The sequence below is a fragment of the Xyrauchen texanus genome, chromosome 27 (genome assembly GCF_025860055.1).
Source record: "Xyrauchen texanus isolate HMW12.3.18 chromosome 27, RBS_HiC_50CHRs, whole genome shotgun sequence".
Lineage (NCBI taxonomy): Eukaryota > Metazoa > Chordata > Actinopteri > Cypriniformes > Catostomidae > Xyrauchen > Xyrauchen texanus.
In genome coordinates, this window is record NC_068302.1 from 8,455,167 (window position 1) to 8,474,802 (window position 19,636).

General features: G+C 45.7%; 2 protein-coding genes and 1 long non-coding RNA gene across 3 annotated transcripts in view; all 3 read right to left on the bottom strand.

Moving 5' to 3' along the window:
* The window catches only part of LOC127621201 (patched domain-containing protein 3-like), a 42,377-nt gene extending 23,722 nt beyond the window's left edge, over positions 1–18,655 (bottom strand). Inside the window, 2 exon segments of the mRNA XM_052094709.1 lie at positions 17,893–17,951; positions 18,648–18,655. Coding sequence (XP_051950669.1) covers positions 17,893–17,951; positions 18,648–18,655 — 67 coding nt within the window.
* LOC127620525 (uncharacterized) lies at positions 16,575–17,695 on the bottom strand. The gene is made up of 3 exons (XR_007967750.1): positions 17,258–17,695; positions 17,030–17,131; positions 16,575–16,751 (listed from the first exon to the last, which is right to left on the bottom strand). It is a non-coding gene; the product is annotated as an uncharacterized LOC127620525 (long non-coding RNA).
* A 489-nt stretch (positions 18,656–19,144) lies between the features above and the next one.
* Positions 19,145–19,636, bottom strand: part of LOC127620524 (bridging integrator 3-like) — an 85,853-nt gene continuing 85,361 nt past the window's right edge. Inside the window, exon 7 of the mRNA XM_052093656.1 lies at positions 19,145–19,346. Coding sequence (XP_051949616.1) covers positions 19,332–19,346 — 15 coding nt within the window. The 3' untranslated portion in view covers positions 19,145–19,331. The remainder of the gene's footprint in view (positions 19,347–19,636) is intronic.

Below are 19,636 nucleotides of genomic sequence, written 5' to 3' on the forward strand. Positions count from 1 at the left end.
CAGCTGAATGCTGATGTTTTGCTCAATAACAGGGTTGGCTAGAAATATGAGGAGCTCGGTCTTCACTAGGTTGAGTTGAAGGCGGTGTTCCTTCATCCAGGCAGAGATTTCTCATTGTGGAATTATCAGCCTCAAAAGACAAGTAGTGCTGCATATTATCAGTGGTAGCAGTTATACGAAAACCTGTGTGCTATAATGATGGGTCCCAGTGATGTTGTATATATAGAGAAGTGGACCAAGAACTGAGACCTGAGGTACCCACTAAGTACTTATGTGTCTTCTCTATCTTATAACTTATATGAATACACTTTCACTGACATGTCGCATTAATAAACATACTATATGTTGTGTAATAAAGTAAAAAAGCACCCTAAAAGCAATTAATTGTAGACTAGCCAGTTGAATCACAGTCATTTTGTTAGGTTTCCATGCTTGTGGATGTGAGTTTTATTTTAACAGCCAAGGACACAATATTGCGTGTTTAGATGTGCGTACATCCATTATATCATCTTTACACATAGAGTCTATACATGTTATTCATAAAGATATTTTTGTCTATTTGGCCTTCCATATTACTTAGGGATCTTTAAATGTTATGTCTGAATGCTTTACGCCTAAAGAAATATAGAACACTCTGGCTCTCCATAGCAATGAACTGCACTCAAGGGGAAACCAGGGATGTGATCTTTAGGGTGGGCAACTGTTTATCTCCTCCTCAAGTTTTTGGCTTAGGTTGGTCCCCCTTGTGCCAGGCACAAGGACAGTCTAGCCCTTGTCATGGTGTAAATGCTACTGGAACCATTACTCACCATACATGGAAAAAGAAGGATTTTGTAAGTTTAGAGATTTACTTGCATTATACCATTTGCAATTTGGTACAGCATGATATGAAACACAAACAGTGGACATCAAGAACCATTTTACTATAAGACTGTTCATGAAAATTATACACAATGGCAGCAAAAAGAGAGAACACATTTGTTAAAACATAAGGCTATGTTTCCAGACAGAAAAAAGTTTTAACATTTTTATGAACGCAAAACGTCTAGGTTACGTATGTAACCTCCGTTCCCCGATGGAGGGAACGAGACGTTGTGTCAGAGAAGCGACACTAGGGGTCTCTCTTGAGCGCCAATATTCACCTCTGGACTATGAAAAAAGGCCAATGAGAGTTGGCAACCAGTATTTGCATGTCCCGCCCCCGGACATACGGGTATTTAAGCGGCGCTTTTTCTGAGGAGCCGGAAATGGTCCGGCCACAACAGTGGCTCGGCTCAGCGACGTGGCAGGGGAGACACAACATCTCGTTCCCTCCATCGGGGAACGGAGGTTACATACGTAACCTAGACGTTCCCCTTCTGTCGCTCTCTCCACGTTGTGTCAGAGAAGCGACACTAGGGGTCCACTTATAAAAGCGCCACGCGCTGAGCCGTGTACGTGAACTGCTGATACAGGAGCGAGCAGGTATTCTTACGTGCAGGACGACCAACTGTATCAGGCTGCACGTACCCTTCCCCAATGCCCCATTTAAGCCATCAGGATTCCTTATCGTTACCCCGGAAGGGGGAACAAGGTGCAGGCTGCCAACCTGGGAACGGGCCAAGCCTGGCCGGGCCTCTTTTCTCTCTATGTTTCTCGCATAGAGCAACTTAGGCCGGGGCCCTTACACGCATTGAGGGAAGGGGGTCTTAGCCCTTATTCAGGGTGGAGAAGACCCTGCGGAGGCCGCGCCTACCCGAGAGGGGAGGCAAGTTTAAGTGGCAAAACCATCAGAGGCCTGACTTAGGGCCTATGTGGAAAAGTCGGTGCGGTGGTGGATCCAGCCTATAGAGGGGGGAACATACAGCACGGCAACCAAGGCAGCCGTGACTGCCTAAGGGAAGCACAGGAGTCCGCTCGCCAGAGGGGACAGAACCGTGGCGTTACACACAGGGGGAGTCCGAAGGAGACCTTACCTGTGGAGCACCTACACCAGTGCAGGGTAGCTTGCGGTACCCGCAGTGGCTTGGGTCGGCGAGTTCCTCCACTGAACTGCGACCCACGAGGGCTAGGGAGGAATCAACCAGTGTCCCAAACCTGAGATCTCCTGGGAATGAAGGCACACTGTTTCCCCTGGTTAGGGGGAAGGGCGCTAGGTGCAAGCGATTCACCCGGTCAGATCGTGAGCGTGCCACCGAGTTCTACGGGCTCGGTACCTGAGAGAACACGGGACGATACTGACCCAACTCGGAGATTGTAGAATATCACAAAAGTGTTAGGTGTTGCCCAGCCCGCTGCTCTACAAATGTCTGCTAGGGCAGTGCCCCTAGCCAGTGCCCATGAGGACGCAACACTCCTGGTGGAGTGGGCTCGGACCCGCAAAGGGGGGGGCACGGCCTGGGTGTGATAAGCCAGGGAAATGGCGTCGACAACCCAGTGGGCGAGTCTCTGCTTGGAGACAGCATTCCCTTTCTGCTGTCCCCCAAAGCAGACGAAGAGCTGCTCAGAGCGTCTAGTGCTCTGTGTGTGGTCCAGGTAGATACGTAAGGCACGTACTGGACACAGCAGTGAAAGGGCTGGATCTGCCTCCTCCTGGTGCAGCGCTTGCAGGTTCACTACCTGATTTCTGAAGGGTGTGGTAGGAACCTTGGGCACATAGCCCGGTCGCGGTCTTAGGATCACGAAAGTGTCTGCCGGACCGAACTCCAGGCAAGCGTCGCTAACGGAGAACGCATGCAGGTCCCCGACCCTCTTGATGGAAGCGAGCGCGATCAGCAGGGCGGTCTTGAGAGAGAGGGCCCTGAGTCCAACTGAGTCAAGTGGCTCGAAGGGGGGTCTCTGGAGTCCCGTAAGGACGACCGAGAGATCCCAGGAGGGGAACAGGTTAGGCCGGGAGTGAGCTATCCTCCGGGCACCTTTTAGGAACCTGACGATTAAGTCGTGCTTACCAAGAGACTTTCCGTCTACCGTGTCATGGTGGGCCGCGATAGCGGCGACATACACCTTGAGGGTGGAGGGGGACAGCCTCCTCTCCAGCCTCTCCAGAAGAAACACGAGCGCTGACCTAACTGCGCACTTCTGCGGGTCTTCGGCTCGGGAAGAACACCAGTCCGCGAACAGACGCCACTTTAGGGCGTAAAGATGCCTGGTAGAGGGGGCTCTGGCTTGGCTGATTGTATCTACTTCCGCATCCTGTCCAGGGGCCAGACGTGGAGGTTCCAGAGGTCTGGGTGCGGGTGCCAGAGTGTGCCCCGTCCCTGAGAAAGAAGGTCCTTCCTCAGGGGAATTCGCCAGGGAGGGGCTGTCAGGAGCGTGAGGTCCGAAAACCAAGTCCGGGTAGGCCAATAGGGGGCTACAAGAATGACTTGCTCCTCGTCCTCCCTGACCTTGCATAGCACCTGTGCAAGAAGGCTCACTGGGGGAAATGCATACTTGCGCAGCCCCGCGGGCCAGCTGTGTGCCAGCGCATCTGCCCCGAGGGTAGCCTCTGTCCGGGCATACCAGAGCGGGCAGTGGGAGGTTTCTTGGGAGGCAAACAGGTCTACCTGAGCCTTGCCGAACCGGTCCCAAATCAGCTGGACCGACTGGGGGTGGAGCCTCCACTCCCCGCCAGGCAACCTTTGTCTTGACAGCGCGTCCGCTATCACATTGAGGTTGCTGGGGATGTGAGTGGCGCGCAGTGACTCCAGTCGCTGCTGACTCCAAAGGAGGAGACGACGGGCGAGCTGTGACATGTGGGGGAGCGTACTCCGCCTTGGCGGTTTATGTAGGCTACGACCGTGGTGCTGTCTGTCCTGACTAGGATGTGTTTGTTCCGAGTTAACGGGAGAAACTTCTGCAGGGCCAGACAAACAGCCAGCAGCTCTAGGCAGTTGATGTGCCAGCGCAGCGGGCCTCGGTTCCACCGGCCTGCGGCTGCGCGCCCATTGCACACGGCGCCCCAACCCAATTTGGAAGCGTCGGTTGTGACCAGAACGCATCGGAACACCTGCTGCAAGGGTACACCTGCCCTTAGAAACCAGAGGTCTGTCCAGGGTTTGAAGGTTTAGCGGCAGGCAGAAGTAACTTTTACGTTATGCGTGCCGCGGCACCATGCTCGTCTCGGGACTCGAGTCCAGAGCCAGTGCTGAAGTGGTCCCATATGCATCAACCCCAGCTGCGCGGCCGCCGCGGAGGATGCCATATGCCCCAGGAGCTGTTGGAAACGTTTTAGCAGGACCACGGCGCCTGGCTTGAAGGAAGCGAGGCATTTCAGCACTGACTGAGCACGCTCGTTGGAGAGACGTGCTGTCACTGAGACTGAGTCACGTCAAGAACAGGACTACCCAAGTGCAGATTTTGAAGTGCCCTGGCCCGGTGGACTTGCAGGAGGGGGCCATGGTGTGCAGGGGGGAGCGGTCTGGGACCGGTCTACCACCGAGGGTAGCGAGAGCGGAGGAGCGAGGAAGCTTGGCTTGCTCAGCTCGTCATGCACGTCTGGGAAGGAATCCAGGGGGATGCCCACGGAACCAATTAAGCCCGGGGAAGCATAGCGGACCTTCTTGCGTCAGGCTCAGACTGGGCGGAGACCCGAAGGTGGCGGCCCAGGCGAGTTATCCGCATCCGACGCCACTGCTACGCTCTCCGATGCAGCGGTGATGTCATCATCCAATGCTGGGGAGCTCGAGGGACCGGACGGTAGGCCGTTAAGCGGACCGCACTAATCCCGAGCTCGAGGGAAGCAGGCAAGCGTGCCGGGGAGGCGGGAGGTTTTTGGGGGGATTTACCCGGCGAAAGCGTCCCGTTATTCTCCCCAGATCGTTCTCCATCGCCCGCGGCGCCTGCCTCAATCCCGTAGGAAGGAGGCGAGGTGCGGCTGAGATGGCTCTCTCTCACTACAAGAGAAAGCAGAGATCGCATCGCTGCCGCGGCTATGTTCTCACAATGAAAACATAACCCATTGGAGAGAATGCTCATCCCGAGCTCGGACAGAAACAAGCAAGCGTGCCGGGAGGCGGGGGTTTCGAGGGGTTCACCTGGCTAAACGGAGCCCGTCATTGTCCCCAGATTGTTTTCATCGCCCGCGGCGCCTGCCTCAATCCCGTAGGAAGGAGGCGAGGTGCGGGGGGCGGCTGAAGCGGCTTTCTCTCACTACAAGAGAAAGCCTACGACCGCAATGCTGTCATGGCTATGTTCTCGCACTGAAAACATAGACCATTCATAAAAACGCTGCCTGCGTGTGATCGCAACCCAGGAATGCAAGGCAGTTTTTATGACCGTTTGGAATAACTCTTTCGAGTTGTCTGCGCTGTCGAAGCGCCCAGGGGCAAGAATGCACAGCCGTGTACGAAGGAGAAAGCCGCTGTTATGCGGCGTCAGATCCAACAGTATGCAGAGCGTCAGAGGATTAACCAGGAACTTGGTGTGTAACTCGCAGTAGAGTTCATGCACGACCATCGGCTCCGAAGAAATTTTCTGAATGAACTCCCGTATTTGCGCCGCTTAAATACCCGTATGTCCGGGGGCGGGACATGCAAATACTGGTTGCAAACTCTCATTGGCCTTTTTTCATAGTCCAGAGGTGAATATCGGCGCTCAAGAGAGACCCCTAGTGTCGCTTCTCTGACACAACGTGGAGAGAGCGACAGAAGGGGAACATTCATTTCTTTTGTGGCAAAGTTGGCATGCAAAAACACATACCGTCTACATTTCTTCACTTAGCATACAATTTATCCAAAGTGACTTAAAGTGCATTCAAGTGTTTGTGTATTGCCTGGGAATCAAACAGCTTGCTCTACCAGCTATGACAGGAACTACAAAAACCAAGGCACATTTATAATCCAATTTAAATATCATCTCAATAATGATGACCCAGATACAAACAAGGCTATCCATTTAAAGAAATACTTTGATTCTATATTGATTTTCAGTAGAAAATCTAAATCAGAAGAGAAGACAAAGTGTAATGCTGTGTTCACACCGGACGCGAATAGTGCGTCAAATTCGCGCCTACCGCGTCTAGTTATACGCTTGACCACTTTGAATCCATTCGCGCGTCAAGAGCGAAATTGACGCGTGTAAAAAACAAAAGTTTGAAGCGAAATTTACGCGCGTGACGCGCGTCAGAGGCGAAATCCGATGAAACTCCGGAGGCGAAACCCGTTGACGGCCATCTTTTTACAAGATGGCTGATGTTGATCGAGCATTCGTGGAGAGAGTCACCACTCTGTATTTGCTCTGGAGAGCAGAACAGCGGTGTATGGGTCGTCGTCGCCGTACTTGGGTCCACTAGACCCTCCGGAGGCGTTCCCAGTTCGGCGAATTTCATCATTTGCTCCAGGAGCTGCGCCTGGATGACGGCCGCTTTCAGCGGTACTTCCGCTTGTCCCGCGCCCAGTTTGATGACCTGTTGTCCCGCATCGGAGCGAGGATCACCCTTCAGGACACCAACTACAGGCTCTATCCCAGCTGCGGGCGCCTGTCCATCTGTCTTCGGTTAGTAAATGTATATAAAATGTTAAATACAGTATATTAAATATATGTTAATTTATGCTATGCTAGCAATGTTTTTCAAACTGTATGGTACGGATACCACTGTTGGTGCTCTTTCTAGTGATACTCAGTTAACTGCTGTAACGTTAACCTAAAAAATAAAATATTATTTTGGCAGACGTGATAATGTCTCTATCTGTAAGCAATATGTAGTGCTCTTTCTAGTGATAACGTTAATCGGTTAACTGCTATAACCTAAAAATGATACTGTCATGTCTCTATCTGTAAGCAATATGTAGTAACGTTACTCTTTCTTTTGATAATCAGTTATTGGCACACTAGTGATTTAAACCATATACACATATACCCTTTTGTTTTGAAGATTCAAAACTTTGTTAAATTGCTTGCAAAATTGCTAGCAAACAAACAAATATGGTGCATTAAAGTAAAACAGACTGGTTATTGTATATAGTTGAATATGTAACTACAAGTGTACTTATAAAAATATTTTCTAGGTTTCTTGCCACAGGGGACTCATTCAGGACCATAGCGTCCAGCTTCAGGGTTGGTGTCTCAACAGTGAGCCAGATTGTCCACCAGGTTGTGACTGCAATCTGGGACTGTCTTGTGGAGGAGTACATGGCTGTGCCCACCCCTGATGACTGGAGGTCCATTCCAGAAGGATTCCAGGAGCGGTGGAACTACCCTCTATGCTGTGGAGCGGTGGATGGGAAGCACGTGGTAATGAAGGCACCCCCCAACTCAGGATCCCAGTTCCACAACTACAAGGGAACATTCTCCATCATTCTCCTTGCAGTTGTGGATGCGAGGTATCGCTTCCGGTTGATCGATGTTGGGTGGTACGGCAGGACCAGCGACAGTGGGATTCTGGCAAACTCCGCCTTTGGACAGGCTCTCCGTGCTGGTACACTTCATCTGCCTCCTGACCAGCCTCTTCCCGGTGCTGATGAAAGAGGACCCCAGCCCCATGTCTTTGTGGCTGATGAGGCATTCCCGCTCAGGAGGAACCTCATGCGGCCCTTCCCTGGACGCACCCTTCCTCCAGAGAGGCGTGTCTTCAATTACCACCTCTCCAGAGCCAGGCTGGTGGTGGAGAACGCCTTTGGCATCCTCTCCTCACAGTGGAGGAAGTACGCCGCCTCATCGAGGTCCACCCAGAAGTTGCGGAGAAGTGTGTTAAGGCGACGTGTCTTCTCCACAACTTTCTGAGGTGTTCGGAGGGAGAGAGGCACCTGCTGCGAGGGGCGCGGGACATGCTGGAGAGGAGCCACTGCCAGGTCTGGGTCGGGTTGCGGCCAACAACTCCTCCAGAGAGGCACTCCGGGTGAGGGATGTCTTTATGGCACACTTCTCAGCGGAGGGAGCAGTACCATGGCAGCCGACAGAGTAGCGTTTGAAGTCCTCCTCATGACTTCCCCACAACGGCTCTTTTAAGAGCCACCCACAAACCTATAAAGAGCTAAACTATCTAAAAATAGTCCATTATTATTATATATATATTTTTTTTCCCAGGTTGTCAGCCCCAGTTCCAGGATGTCAGGTCCACAACATGCACATTTATTAAGTTGAGACTTTTTAAAAATGTCAGGTTTTCCATGGTAGTATATCAGGTTAAATTATTTATTTATTTTTGTTTTGATGATAAATGGAGCCAGCCTCAAAAAGTAATTAACCTGTTGTGGAATAATTAATGCTTCTCAACAAATTCTCTGGTGATGTAATGTGGAATAATGAAGGCCTCTTTTATGTATCTCTTGTTGGGGGTAGCTACAGCTGCTCCCTGCTCTAAAGATGTTCTAAGGAATGTGTTTTTGTCTCACGTTTCGCACGTAGCTCAAACATGTATGTCACCCCCATATAAGGTAAAAAACTATTTCATTGGTGAGGGTCCAGTGGAATGTGGTTTTCTGGACCATAAAACAGAGTGTTGAGACAATAAACGTTGAAGAAGGATTTGATAGCATTGGTTCTCTGTGTCAGTTCTTTCTTCCCTCGGCTGAGCCGTATCGAGACGGGGATTGCAGATCAACAAATAAATTAAATACATTGGATGACAAAATTATCTAACAGTTTGGGGGCTCGTCGGGATTTCTCCAGACAGGTAAGACTGATTTAAGTATCAGGTATTCCTGTCTGATGAGAGATTGAATAAAACTTAGTTTAATTTGGCTCTATATTAACTCCGTTAATAACTCTGCTCGGGGGCCTCTTCTCAGAGACGATATTGCCCTATTATGAAAATAGGAAGGAGGGTTTTGCTCTATTATAATATAGGGAAAACCCCACAACCGCAGCAGTAGTTTAAGGATATCCTTATTCTGGTATGAATAAGAAGAGGACTTGAATTGTCCTAAGGAAAAGACGGAACAAATTTGATCTGCATTATTGATCTGCAGGAACCGTGTCGATCGGGAAATTGTTTGTATTATTATTATTATTAAAAGGGTGACATTATGGGACAGGAAATAAGTCGCCCGTTATCGAACGAAACTCCAAAACAGTGGATGTTTCGCAATAATCAGGGTTTCAATACTGAACCTTATATTAGTAATCTGGCCGGATGGTCAGAAGGAAAAACACAATTGGATACATATCCTAGAGATGGCTCATTTATTGATCGATTCATGAGCAATTCAAAATCTATGGTTAAAAAAGGGTGGGGGGACCCTCAGTGGGATTATAAATACATGAAAGAGTCATACGAGGTATGGAAGAAGATGAAATTTTTTGGGACAATGGTCCTGAACAAAAAGAAGCTAATCAAATGCACGCAGCGGTCTCTGTGTCCGAACAACCGCCTAAGTATGATATTGTCGTGAACAAAGCTTTAACCCCTAACCTCCCAGCGACACCATGCGCACTGTTGTATCCCGATTTAACACAAGTAAAGGGTAACTCATTCGCTGCAGCCGCAAACGTATACGATTCAGATTCAAAGAAAGATACAAGCGAGGGTACAACAGCTGCATTTCCTTTTATCCAATGTCCAGATGGATATAAGATCATTCCACTAACAATGTCGGAGGCGCTGGCAATATGCAAGGAATTACCCGACCCAGTTAGATCTCCCTTGCAATACGTGAATATTTTAAAGAAACTTACAACGTACAGTCAACTGACCGGGCGCGATTATAGATTCATATTGTCCAAAACATTACCTCCAGACGTAACTGAAACAGTATTAGTTGATAAAGTGCCTTTGCTGGATTCTAAATTCGATCAGCCACGAGTGGAGGAAGGGAAAACCAGGTCAGGAAGAGACTTTAAAGGAACAACCATAGACTGGGCATGGGGAGACAATTACGCCTTGCCAATGTTTTTTGGAGACCTCCTCAAATTCCTGCAGGGCATGGCCGCATCCAGACAAGATATTACGCATGCGGCTAACACGAAACAAAAAAGAGACGAAGGTCCAGTGGCATTCTTTGCCCGGTTTAAAGCTTCGTGGACAGACGAATCGTCCCTTTCGACTGATGATGATCAAGCGATTCTATTTATAAACACGTTCTTGAATAACATGGACCCTGAAACCGCTCGATTAATTCGTATCACAACTGCTGGTTTGACTACAATGACAATTGCAGAATTCGGACGACGTCTTCGTGAGCTGTCCACTGCCGGGGCTTTTGAGGGCTGTCAGTGTTCTTTCTCGAAAACGGCATCCGCAATGGTGCAATATACGTCCCAAATGTATGAATCTCGCATATGCCATTACTGCGGAAAACAGGGACATCTAAGGCGGGATTGTCGTAAATTGATGAAAGATCAGGGACAACCATATTGGTGTAACCGAAATGAAAGACAAAATTCAACACGCTCTGTACCGCCGCGTTCTGAACAGTCACGAGAAATTGGCCCACATAACCGCTCCACACCGCGATACCCCACAGAATGGACACCCCGCTAGGGAAGCCCACAGAGCACTGAGCCCTCCACATATGCATTAGCATCAACGCTGCGTTTCGATAACTCAACACTGCCTTTTATATCGTTAAATATTGACCACAAACCATATACATTTCTGGTCGATACTGGCGCATCTAAAAGTTCATTAACAGCACATTGCTATGAGGGCTCTATTACGGGACGCACTCTAAACTCTGTGGGAATTAATGGTGTTCCCGTTAAGTGTCAGATGACACCAAAATTACCCGTAACATCTCCCTATAACCCAAACTTGTTTAAAATGCACGATTTTGTGATTCTGCCTGACTCTCCGTTTTGCCTACTGGGTCGTGATCTGATGCATAAAATTGGGGCAAAAATGACTTTTGATTCTAACTCACTACAATTACTGTTTCCCTCAGTATATTTTCAGTCTGTGTATACAGGACATTGTGGAGATGTTTGCAGCTCAACGTCTGTCCGCACTTCTGCTGCGAAACAGGAAATGTTCGACGTCGACCCAGCGCTATGGGCCGCCCACAAGGATGAGGCGGGCCTTATTGACGTAAGACCATATGTTGCCAAACTCTGCTCAAACCTACCAGTATATTGCAAACAGTATCCACTTTCCAAAGAGAAAGAACAAGGCATTGGCCCAATAATACAGCAATGCCTATCACAAGGTATTTTAAAACCTACTCACTCACCATACAACACACTGATTAATCCAGTAAAGAAAGCTAATGGTACATGGCGTTTAACACAAGATTTAAGGAAAGTTAATGATTTAATTATTCCATTGTCACCTGTGGTACCAGATGTACACACTATCATTAACTCAATTCCAGCAAACCACACTCATTTTACTGTTATTGATTTATGTTCTGCCTTCTTCAGTGTGCCAGTTGCACCAGTTACGCAGCCCCTGTTCGCATTCACCTATGGAGGCCAACAGTATACTTGGACGCAAATGCCTCAAGGATTTCGAGACTCGCCTGCTGTGTTCTCTGCTGTAGTGCACGCTACTCTCAAAGGTACCAAACTGCCACCACAGACCTGTCTGCTGCAATATGCTGATGACATCCTGGTTTCCGGCTCAGACATCGAGTCATGCACAGCCGCTTCAACTATTGTGTGCAATGTATTAGCGAAGGCTGGCTTCAAAGCATCAAAAGAAAAGCTGCAATGGGTGGAACCAAAGGTTAACTACCTGGGTCATGAACTACAAAAAGGAACAGTACGGCTCTCCACAGACAGGGTGAAAACAATAACTACCTTCAAATGCCCAAAAACAAAAACTCAAATGCAAAGTTTCTTGGGCTTAGTGAACTATTGTCGAGCATGGGTGCCAAACTGCTCATTATATGACAAAATACTGAGAGAAGCAACACTCTCAAATGCTGAAGAACCTATAGAGTGGACTGCTGAAATGGACATGGCTTTCAAACATCTACGAAACAGCCTTAGCTCTCCACCTGCGCTAGGTTTACCGAACTATGATGAACCCTTTCATCTGTACGTGCACGAGGCGGCAGGCACAGCAGCAGCGATCCTCGCTCAGTCCCATGGCGGAACATATAGACCAGTGGCGTACTTGTCAAAAACTTTGGATGCAGTTGCCAGAGGCCTCCCTGCATGTTTGCGAGCAGTGGCTGTTGCGGCATTGATGATACAACATGCAGAATGCATTGTACTCTCACATCCATTAGTTCTGCACACCTCTCACCAGGTAGGAACGATCATGCACAATATTACAACGCAACACATGACAGCACAACGTCGATCGGGGTATGAAGCTATTTTATTGGCTACTGCTAATCTGTCAATTAAACCAACTTCCTCTGTACACGGCCCGACATTGTCATTACACAAATTGCTAACTGAAGGTGAATTTTCCAATGACACACATGATTGCTTTGATCGCTTGAAAACATGTACTTCCTGCAGGTCAGATGTTTCTTCATCCGTCCTGGAGGAGGGGGATCATTGGTACGTTGATGGGTCCTGTTCCAAGCCAAATGACTCAGTATACTGGTGTGGTTATGCTGTAACAGAACTTCCGAATCGAATTATTGAAGCCTATTCGCTCCCATATAAATCTGCACAAGCTGCTGAGTTGTTTGCATTGATCAGAGCATGCCAATTAGCTAAAGGTAAATCAATCAATATATACACAGACTCGAAGTATGCTTATGGGGTGATACATGATTTTGCTCGAATGTGGGAGGAAAGAGATTTCAAGACAGCTGAAGGCAAACCTATATCACATCATAACCTGGTTTCAGAATTATTAAGAGCAGCACAGTTGCCTGCCAAATTGGCCGTAATAAAAGTTGCGGGGCACATGACAGGGGAGCTGGAAGAGGCGAGGGGAAATAAATTAGCTGACGAGGTAGCAAAGTGGGCTGCGAAGGAAGTTGTGGTAAGCCCAGATCTGAATCAAGCTAAAGAGAGAGTTTCCATGATGCAATCAACCCTGGTAAGAGACATTGACGTAAAACTGTTGCAGGCAAATCCATCTGAATCTGATATTCAACATTGGGCCTCAAATGAAGTGAAACCAGACCGGAATAATTTGTTAAGGGATAAACAAGGGCATCTGGCTCTGCCTAAAACCGCAATAGTAATACTCTGTCGAAATTACCACGGTATCTTGCACATTTCAAAAGAAAAAGTTATACAGTCAATAAATCAAACATATTGCATGAGTGGGGTACGAAGTGCAGTAAAACTAATCCTAGACTCATGTCTAATGTGCGCACAGAATAACAGACACAAGTCTACAAAGCACGACTCATTACCGCACCCGGAATTGCCTTTCCAACACCTGCAAATAGATTTTACACATATGCCGCCATGTAAGAATAACAAATTATTACTCGTAATCGTGGACCGTTTTTCTAAGTGGACAGAAGCTTTCCCATGTGTGAGGGAAAATGCTAAAACAGTGGTAAAAATTCTGGCAAAAGAAATAATACCAAGATTCGGCATTCCAACCGTTATTGAGAGTGACAATGGCACTCCGTTTACGTCCAAAGTTACGCAACTACTCGCAAAGGAATTGAACATAAATTGGCATTTCAACATACCGTACCACCCACAGTCAGCGGGCGTCGTTGAACGAACGAATCGCACATTAAAAGAAAGATTGAACAAAGCCTGCACCGAAACCGGAAGAACATGGGTTGATGTTCTACCGGCTGTGTTGACTGAACTCAGAATGTCACCATCTTCTGTTGTTAAATTCTCTCCATTTGAAATACTAATGGGTAGGCCTTTCCCGACCCCTTGGGTCAAAGGCCGTGCTGGCTTTCTCTCCACAGGTGACACGGAGGTGGTGATTGCAGAATATGTGGATTCCCTCATTAAGACATTAAATGGCATAAATGGTGACGTCTCTCTCTCTCTCCCCCTCTGCCTGCAGAAAGTCCTACTCATCCATTTGTTCCAAATCAGCAGGTTCTTGTGAAGTGTCTGAGACCAACGAAGTTAGGAGAACCAAAGTATTTGGGCCCAACTACTGTACTGGCAGTGACAAGAACAGGGGTGCTGACTGACCTTCAACCGCAGTGGATCCACGCAAGCCGCGTGAAGCTTGCTCCAGAGGAGGGACTTACTGATTCAGGGTGAACGGTGAAAGCACTGGAGGAGCTGAACACGCAGCGCCAGTGCCCAACCGGAATCTTTGAATTAGGAGGACCTGAGGAGGGACCCGGAATAGTCAACATGAAAGTATTCCTACTGATGCTCTGCATATGTCAGGCGGTTATGCTTGCCTTTACCCGTTCAGTGTTAACACAACAGCAGGGAGTCACAAGTGTAATTCCAATTCCCAGGAACAATGTATGGTGGTTATGGATGAACTACACTGCTGGTGGTAAACAATGTATAGTGTGCTCTAGATCGCCAGCATCAATTTCTTATGTCATCCCTGTACCAATGAATACATCAACATGTTTAACTCATCAGGAGGAGCTGGTTAAGAAAAGGCCTCCATGTTTGAACTATACAATCAATCTGCCAATAGCCGGGACTAACAAACAACTCGAACTTGCACTGACCCTAATGCCATAGCCGTGCTCCAGAAGGAGTCAATGTGTCCTTTTAACTGTTTACTTTACAGGGCCAGTGGACGTGTTAACAAAACTATACTGGACAATTCCCAATGTACAAACTGGCCAGTGCCAGGTGCCAGTCCACCCAAGCTAGTTTCCTGGGTCAAGTTTAATAAGACTGAATGTTATAAATTCTCAGATACAGGTAACAGAACTTCATTACATAAAAAATGGTTTCGGATCAAATACTGTTCTCAGGTGAAGTGGATCGAGGCTGTAGAATCTTATTCACATCAAAGCATCGGTTTACCCGCACAAATATTTCACAACATTAGGGGGGTTGCAGATATGTGGTGGGTATGTTCCGGTAATGATTCAGAACTTCTTGTCGCACCCCCCACCCCATTTGATGGTTTGTGTTTTATAGTAATGTTACAGGAAGATGTTTCTGTTATGAAGGTACGGGTGAACACCCGGATACGAAGGTACCTAGAAGGTGATGCCTCGAGTGACCCTGAAGTATATTTGGACAGCCTAGAGGTATTCCAAACCAGTACAAAGCCCGAAACGAAATTGCTAGTGGTTTTGAATCCATCTTTTTATGGGTAACCCCAAATAAAAACACTGAATGGATCAATTACCTCTATTATAATCAGCAGCGTTTCTTTAATAAAACTAAACGGGCCTTCGATTTGGTGAAAGAACAATTACATGCCGCAAGTGAAATGACTAAACAAAATCGCATAGCTTTGGACTACCTCTTGGCTAAAGATGGAGGAGTATGTAAAATGTTTGGTGACAAATGCTGTACATACATCCCGGGTCACACTGATGATGATGGAGAATTCACGAAAGTATTAAAGGAAATGGATAGGTTGAATAAAGAGTTAGCAGATCACGCCGGACATCAGGGAATATGGGGAAACTTTTTCAATATGTTTGGGTGGTTCGCACCCTGGATGTCTTCCATTATATCGATTGGTGTATCCATTATACTTATGTTATTATTTGGCCCATGTTTGCTACAATTACTAATGCAAAAGATGAATGTAATGATAAACAGGCATAATATCGCCATGCTGCATTATATGCGTGTACCTAACACTGACGTTGGTTGAGAAGGCTATGTGATCCTTTCAGGATCAAAGTGGGCATTGTGGAATAATTAATGCTTCTCAACAACTTCTCTGGTGATGTAATGTGGAATAATGAAGGCCTCTTTTATGTATCTCTTGTTGGGGGTAGCTACAGCTGCTCCCTGCTCTAAAGATGTTCTAAGGAATGTGTTTTTGTCTCACGTTTCGCACGTAGCTCAAACATGTATGTCACCCCCATATAAGGTAAAAAACTATTTCATTGGTGAGGGTCCAGTGGAATGTGGTTTTCTGGACCATAAAACAGAGTGTTGAGACAATAAATGTTGAAGGAGGATTTGATAGCATTGGTTCTCTGTGTCAGTTCTTTCTTCCCTCGGCTGAGCCGTATCGAGACGGGGATTGCAGATCAACAAATAAATTAAATACATTGGATGACAAAATTATCTAACACCTGTCCTGTGTTTTTTTTCCTTATTCAACACTGTCCAGACACTAATGTTGGTTGTTTTTACATTACAATAATAATGTTTCATATAATCTAGATTTAGATATGGAATAAATAGCAATCAATACAAAATCAAAATGTCTCATATATTGAAATCAAGTTATGTGATAAAAGATTTGCTTTGTTTGTGCATTAGAACCACACCAGGCATTTAGTCATATTACAAAATAATTTATTGAGGCCAAACATATGAAGTAATTTTAGGTATAACATTAAAAAACATATTTAGGCAAAACGTAAAAAAAATTATTTAGGCAAAATATATAAAATAACAATATGAACTGAAAAAAATGAATAATATGTGCAAACTATTTACATTAAGAGACAGGAACAAAAAGGACCTCGCTTGGAAGGTGGAAGAGCCACAGGGAACGGCATAGGAGAAGAGGAAGGAGGGCATTCTGTGTTTCCTGCAGAGCCTGCCGCCTCTTTTTTTTAATTTTATTTTTAAAGTTTACTGTGTGGGGGGGTCCAATTGTTCCAAATTTAGCACAATGGTGCTATTTTCCATTGCCAATTTGTATATTTGAAATTTAACTGTTTCTTTTAAATGAGGCGGCATGCTCTGCAGAAAAGGCAGAAGGCTGAGGAGGAAGTACTCATCAGCGGAGCGTGGCGGTGGGGTTGGAGGTCACGCCAGAGGTTGTGTCAGAAGCTCCAACAGTGTCTGCTCCACCTCCGACGGACCATCCTGGGACCGTTCACGGGGCCGCCGTCGGGCTCTCCTCCTCTGTTGGCCTGTGAAAGCAATACACAGTGCAATGAGAAGGCAGAAAGATGATACCTGATTTTCATGTTCACAGTAAAGGTTAACAATTTAATTGAAACAACAAAATTGTCTAGATATTGTGAAAATACTATCTGTGTCAGTGACATAGACAGTGCTTAAATGCAAGTGTGAAATTGTTTTGAACTATATATCAAGTAATTACAAGTTATACTTCAGACATGTAAATAGATAAACATGCAAATGAACAGTAGCTAAAAAGTATGTATGTACTATTGCCTTCACACACCTGTGAGTTCAGCAGCAGAGGCTGAGGGACCAGGGACTGGGGAGACAGGAGAAGAGGCAAGGGATCTCAAAATATCCTCTTCCCCCCTCTGATCATTTTCCTCTGTCAAGACAATATTAAATGTTAATACAACACGTTGGTAACAATGATCATAGAGAGATTACATTTCTTCATCTGTAAACAATGACAGCATATATGCCTTGTAATGTGGATTAATTGGAAACACACCAGTCTCTGTCTCCCACGCCGTTTCTCCAGGCTGTCCCTGGTCCTCGAGGTGGTTGTCCTCTCTGATCCGGGCCTCGACCCCCTCATGTTACCACTAGTCTCCCATGGGGTGACGAAGGGGTCGAGGAATCCCAAGATCTGAGAGTACTTCCACCTCTTCCCAGACCCTGCTGCTGACCCACTCCTCTTGTCCATCTCCTTCCTCTTCTCCTTCAGATATGTGTCCCTGAGGCTCTTCCACTTTTTTCTGCAAAAGTCCCCTGAATAAACAATATCTTGTAAGCAAAAAATGTAGCTGAATATAAGCGGGAAAATAATTGTAAAATAGCGCAAGGCAGCTTGCTAGCTGGTTAGCAGGTCAATAACGTGACTCAAAAGTAGCAGGAAAATAGTTAAAAATAGCTAGCTGCTTAGCAGGGCAATAACGTGACACAAAAGTGAAATGTGTAATTATATATATATATATATATATATATATATATATATATATATATATATATATATATATATATATATATATATGCGTGTAAAAAATATACCCATAAATATTTTGTTCAAGAAATTACAGTGACTGTAGCATTTCTATCGTAAAGAAGTGGACAAATATTAAAGATTAATTTGTATTTACAACTTACCAGGTTGCCCAATCTCCTCACTGACCCTCTTCCAAGCGAGGTCCTTTTTGTTCCTGTCTCTGTAAAAATATGAACTGGAATCGTGCAATTCCGGGTGACTGCTAACAGCAACAATTCATTTTTCCTCCATAGCTGTCAGTGATTTTGGAATGAAAGATTCCGAGCGGGAGCGGGAGTTTACGTCACTTTACCTCCTGAGTGACAGCAGGCAGCTAGGCTCCTGATTGGTTAACGCGGCGCGAATTGACGCCAAAGTTCAGATTTTTCAACTCGGGCGGCAGACGCGAATTCGCGTCAAACGCGTGAATGCACAAAATGCACCATTCGCGCGTAACGCGCCAGAATACGCGAATGAGGCGTATTCGCGTCTACCGCGCCGCGCTCTACGCCTCATTCGCGCCGCAGGAATTTTTTACGTGCGTAACGCGTCTTTGCATTGACTTAACATTGAAATCACTCGCGCCTGACGCGCTATTCGCGTCCGGTGTGAACGTAGCATAACTTGGAAAATAGGTCCAAAGACAATAGGCAACTTTTCAAATAATATTTCCAAAGAGTACATTGTAAATTATGGCTGTTGAACTATTGTTAAAATATAGTTAAAACAGGTCAATCCGTCATTACTTGATTAAAAAAACACAAACATGAGCAAGTTACAAAGAGTAAAGAAAAACTTCTCAATCAAACATCTATAGATCTGTCAGTAGAGGGAGCCCGAGTATAATTTAAATGCCTGTTGTCCCTTCAGAGTTTACATCAACATTAAGTCTCCTAAATATATAATCAAGACAGAAAGTTATAACATACATATAATTTCTGTTAGCTCTGAAAATAACCATAAACATTTTAATTTTTATGACATATTCAACTGCTTATAAATGGTCACTATCTAAGAGAGAGCTGTTTAAACGTTCTCAGCAAGATTTCAATGTTGCACTATTGACTGATGACACTTCTTAAAAAGACCAAGTATAAAGAGGAGAACATATCTTATGTAGTGTGTGAACTGTATGAGCAACAGAAATAAGTTTTCCCCATGCAGTGGACAACTAACCAAATAGAAACGTTTAGGGTTTGCACTGTATTTAAAGGGCTTTTTCACTAGACTTATTTTAGATTATTTTCAGAATGTGAGTCCCTAACATTCTGCCCAACATCTCATTTTGTGTTTCAGGAAAGAAAAACTCACCTGGAACAATGTGATTTAAATTTCTGGGTTTACTAACCTTTAACTTTGTAGAGTTTGAATCTGAATTTGACCTCCAGTGGATGAGAAAGCGATAAAGTGATCGCCCGTGTCGACTGTAGTGTTTGTACTTGTAATAAAATTTTATAATTTAGGTGAACTGATACATTTAGGAAGCTTGTTAAGCAAAAACGGCTAAGTTACTGGAACGGTGCCAGGTATGATGATAATCCAGCTAAGAAGATGTATTTCATCAGAATCTTTTCATCTGAAAAAACAAGTAGAAAATAGTTTCATTATGAATCGAGTAAAAAAATCAAATTCAAATGAAAAATAAATAAATGTACTAAAATCCTCCATGCTTGACATAATTTCAGGCAATGTCATGTAAGGCATAGTTCAACTAAAAAATTATTCTGTCATTATTTACTCACCCTCCTGTCATTAAAAACCCATATGACTTTCACTCTCACACAGAAAACAAAAACAAATTATTAAAATCCCAGAGTTATTGAATAGAATGTCCAAGCTGGTCTGTCTCTGGTCACCATTTATTTC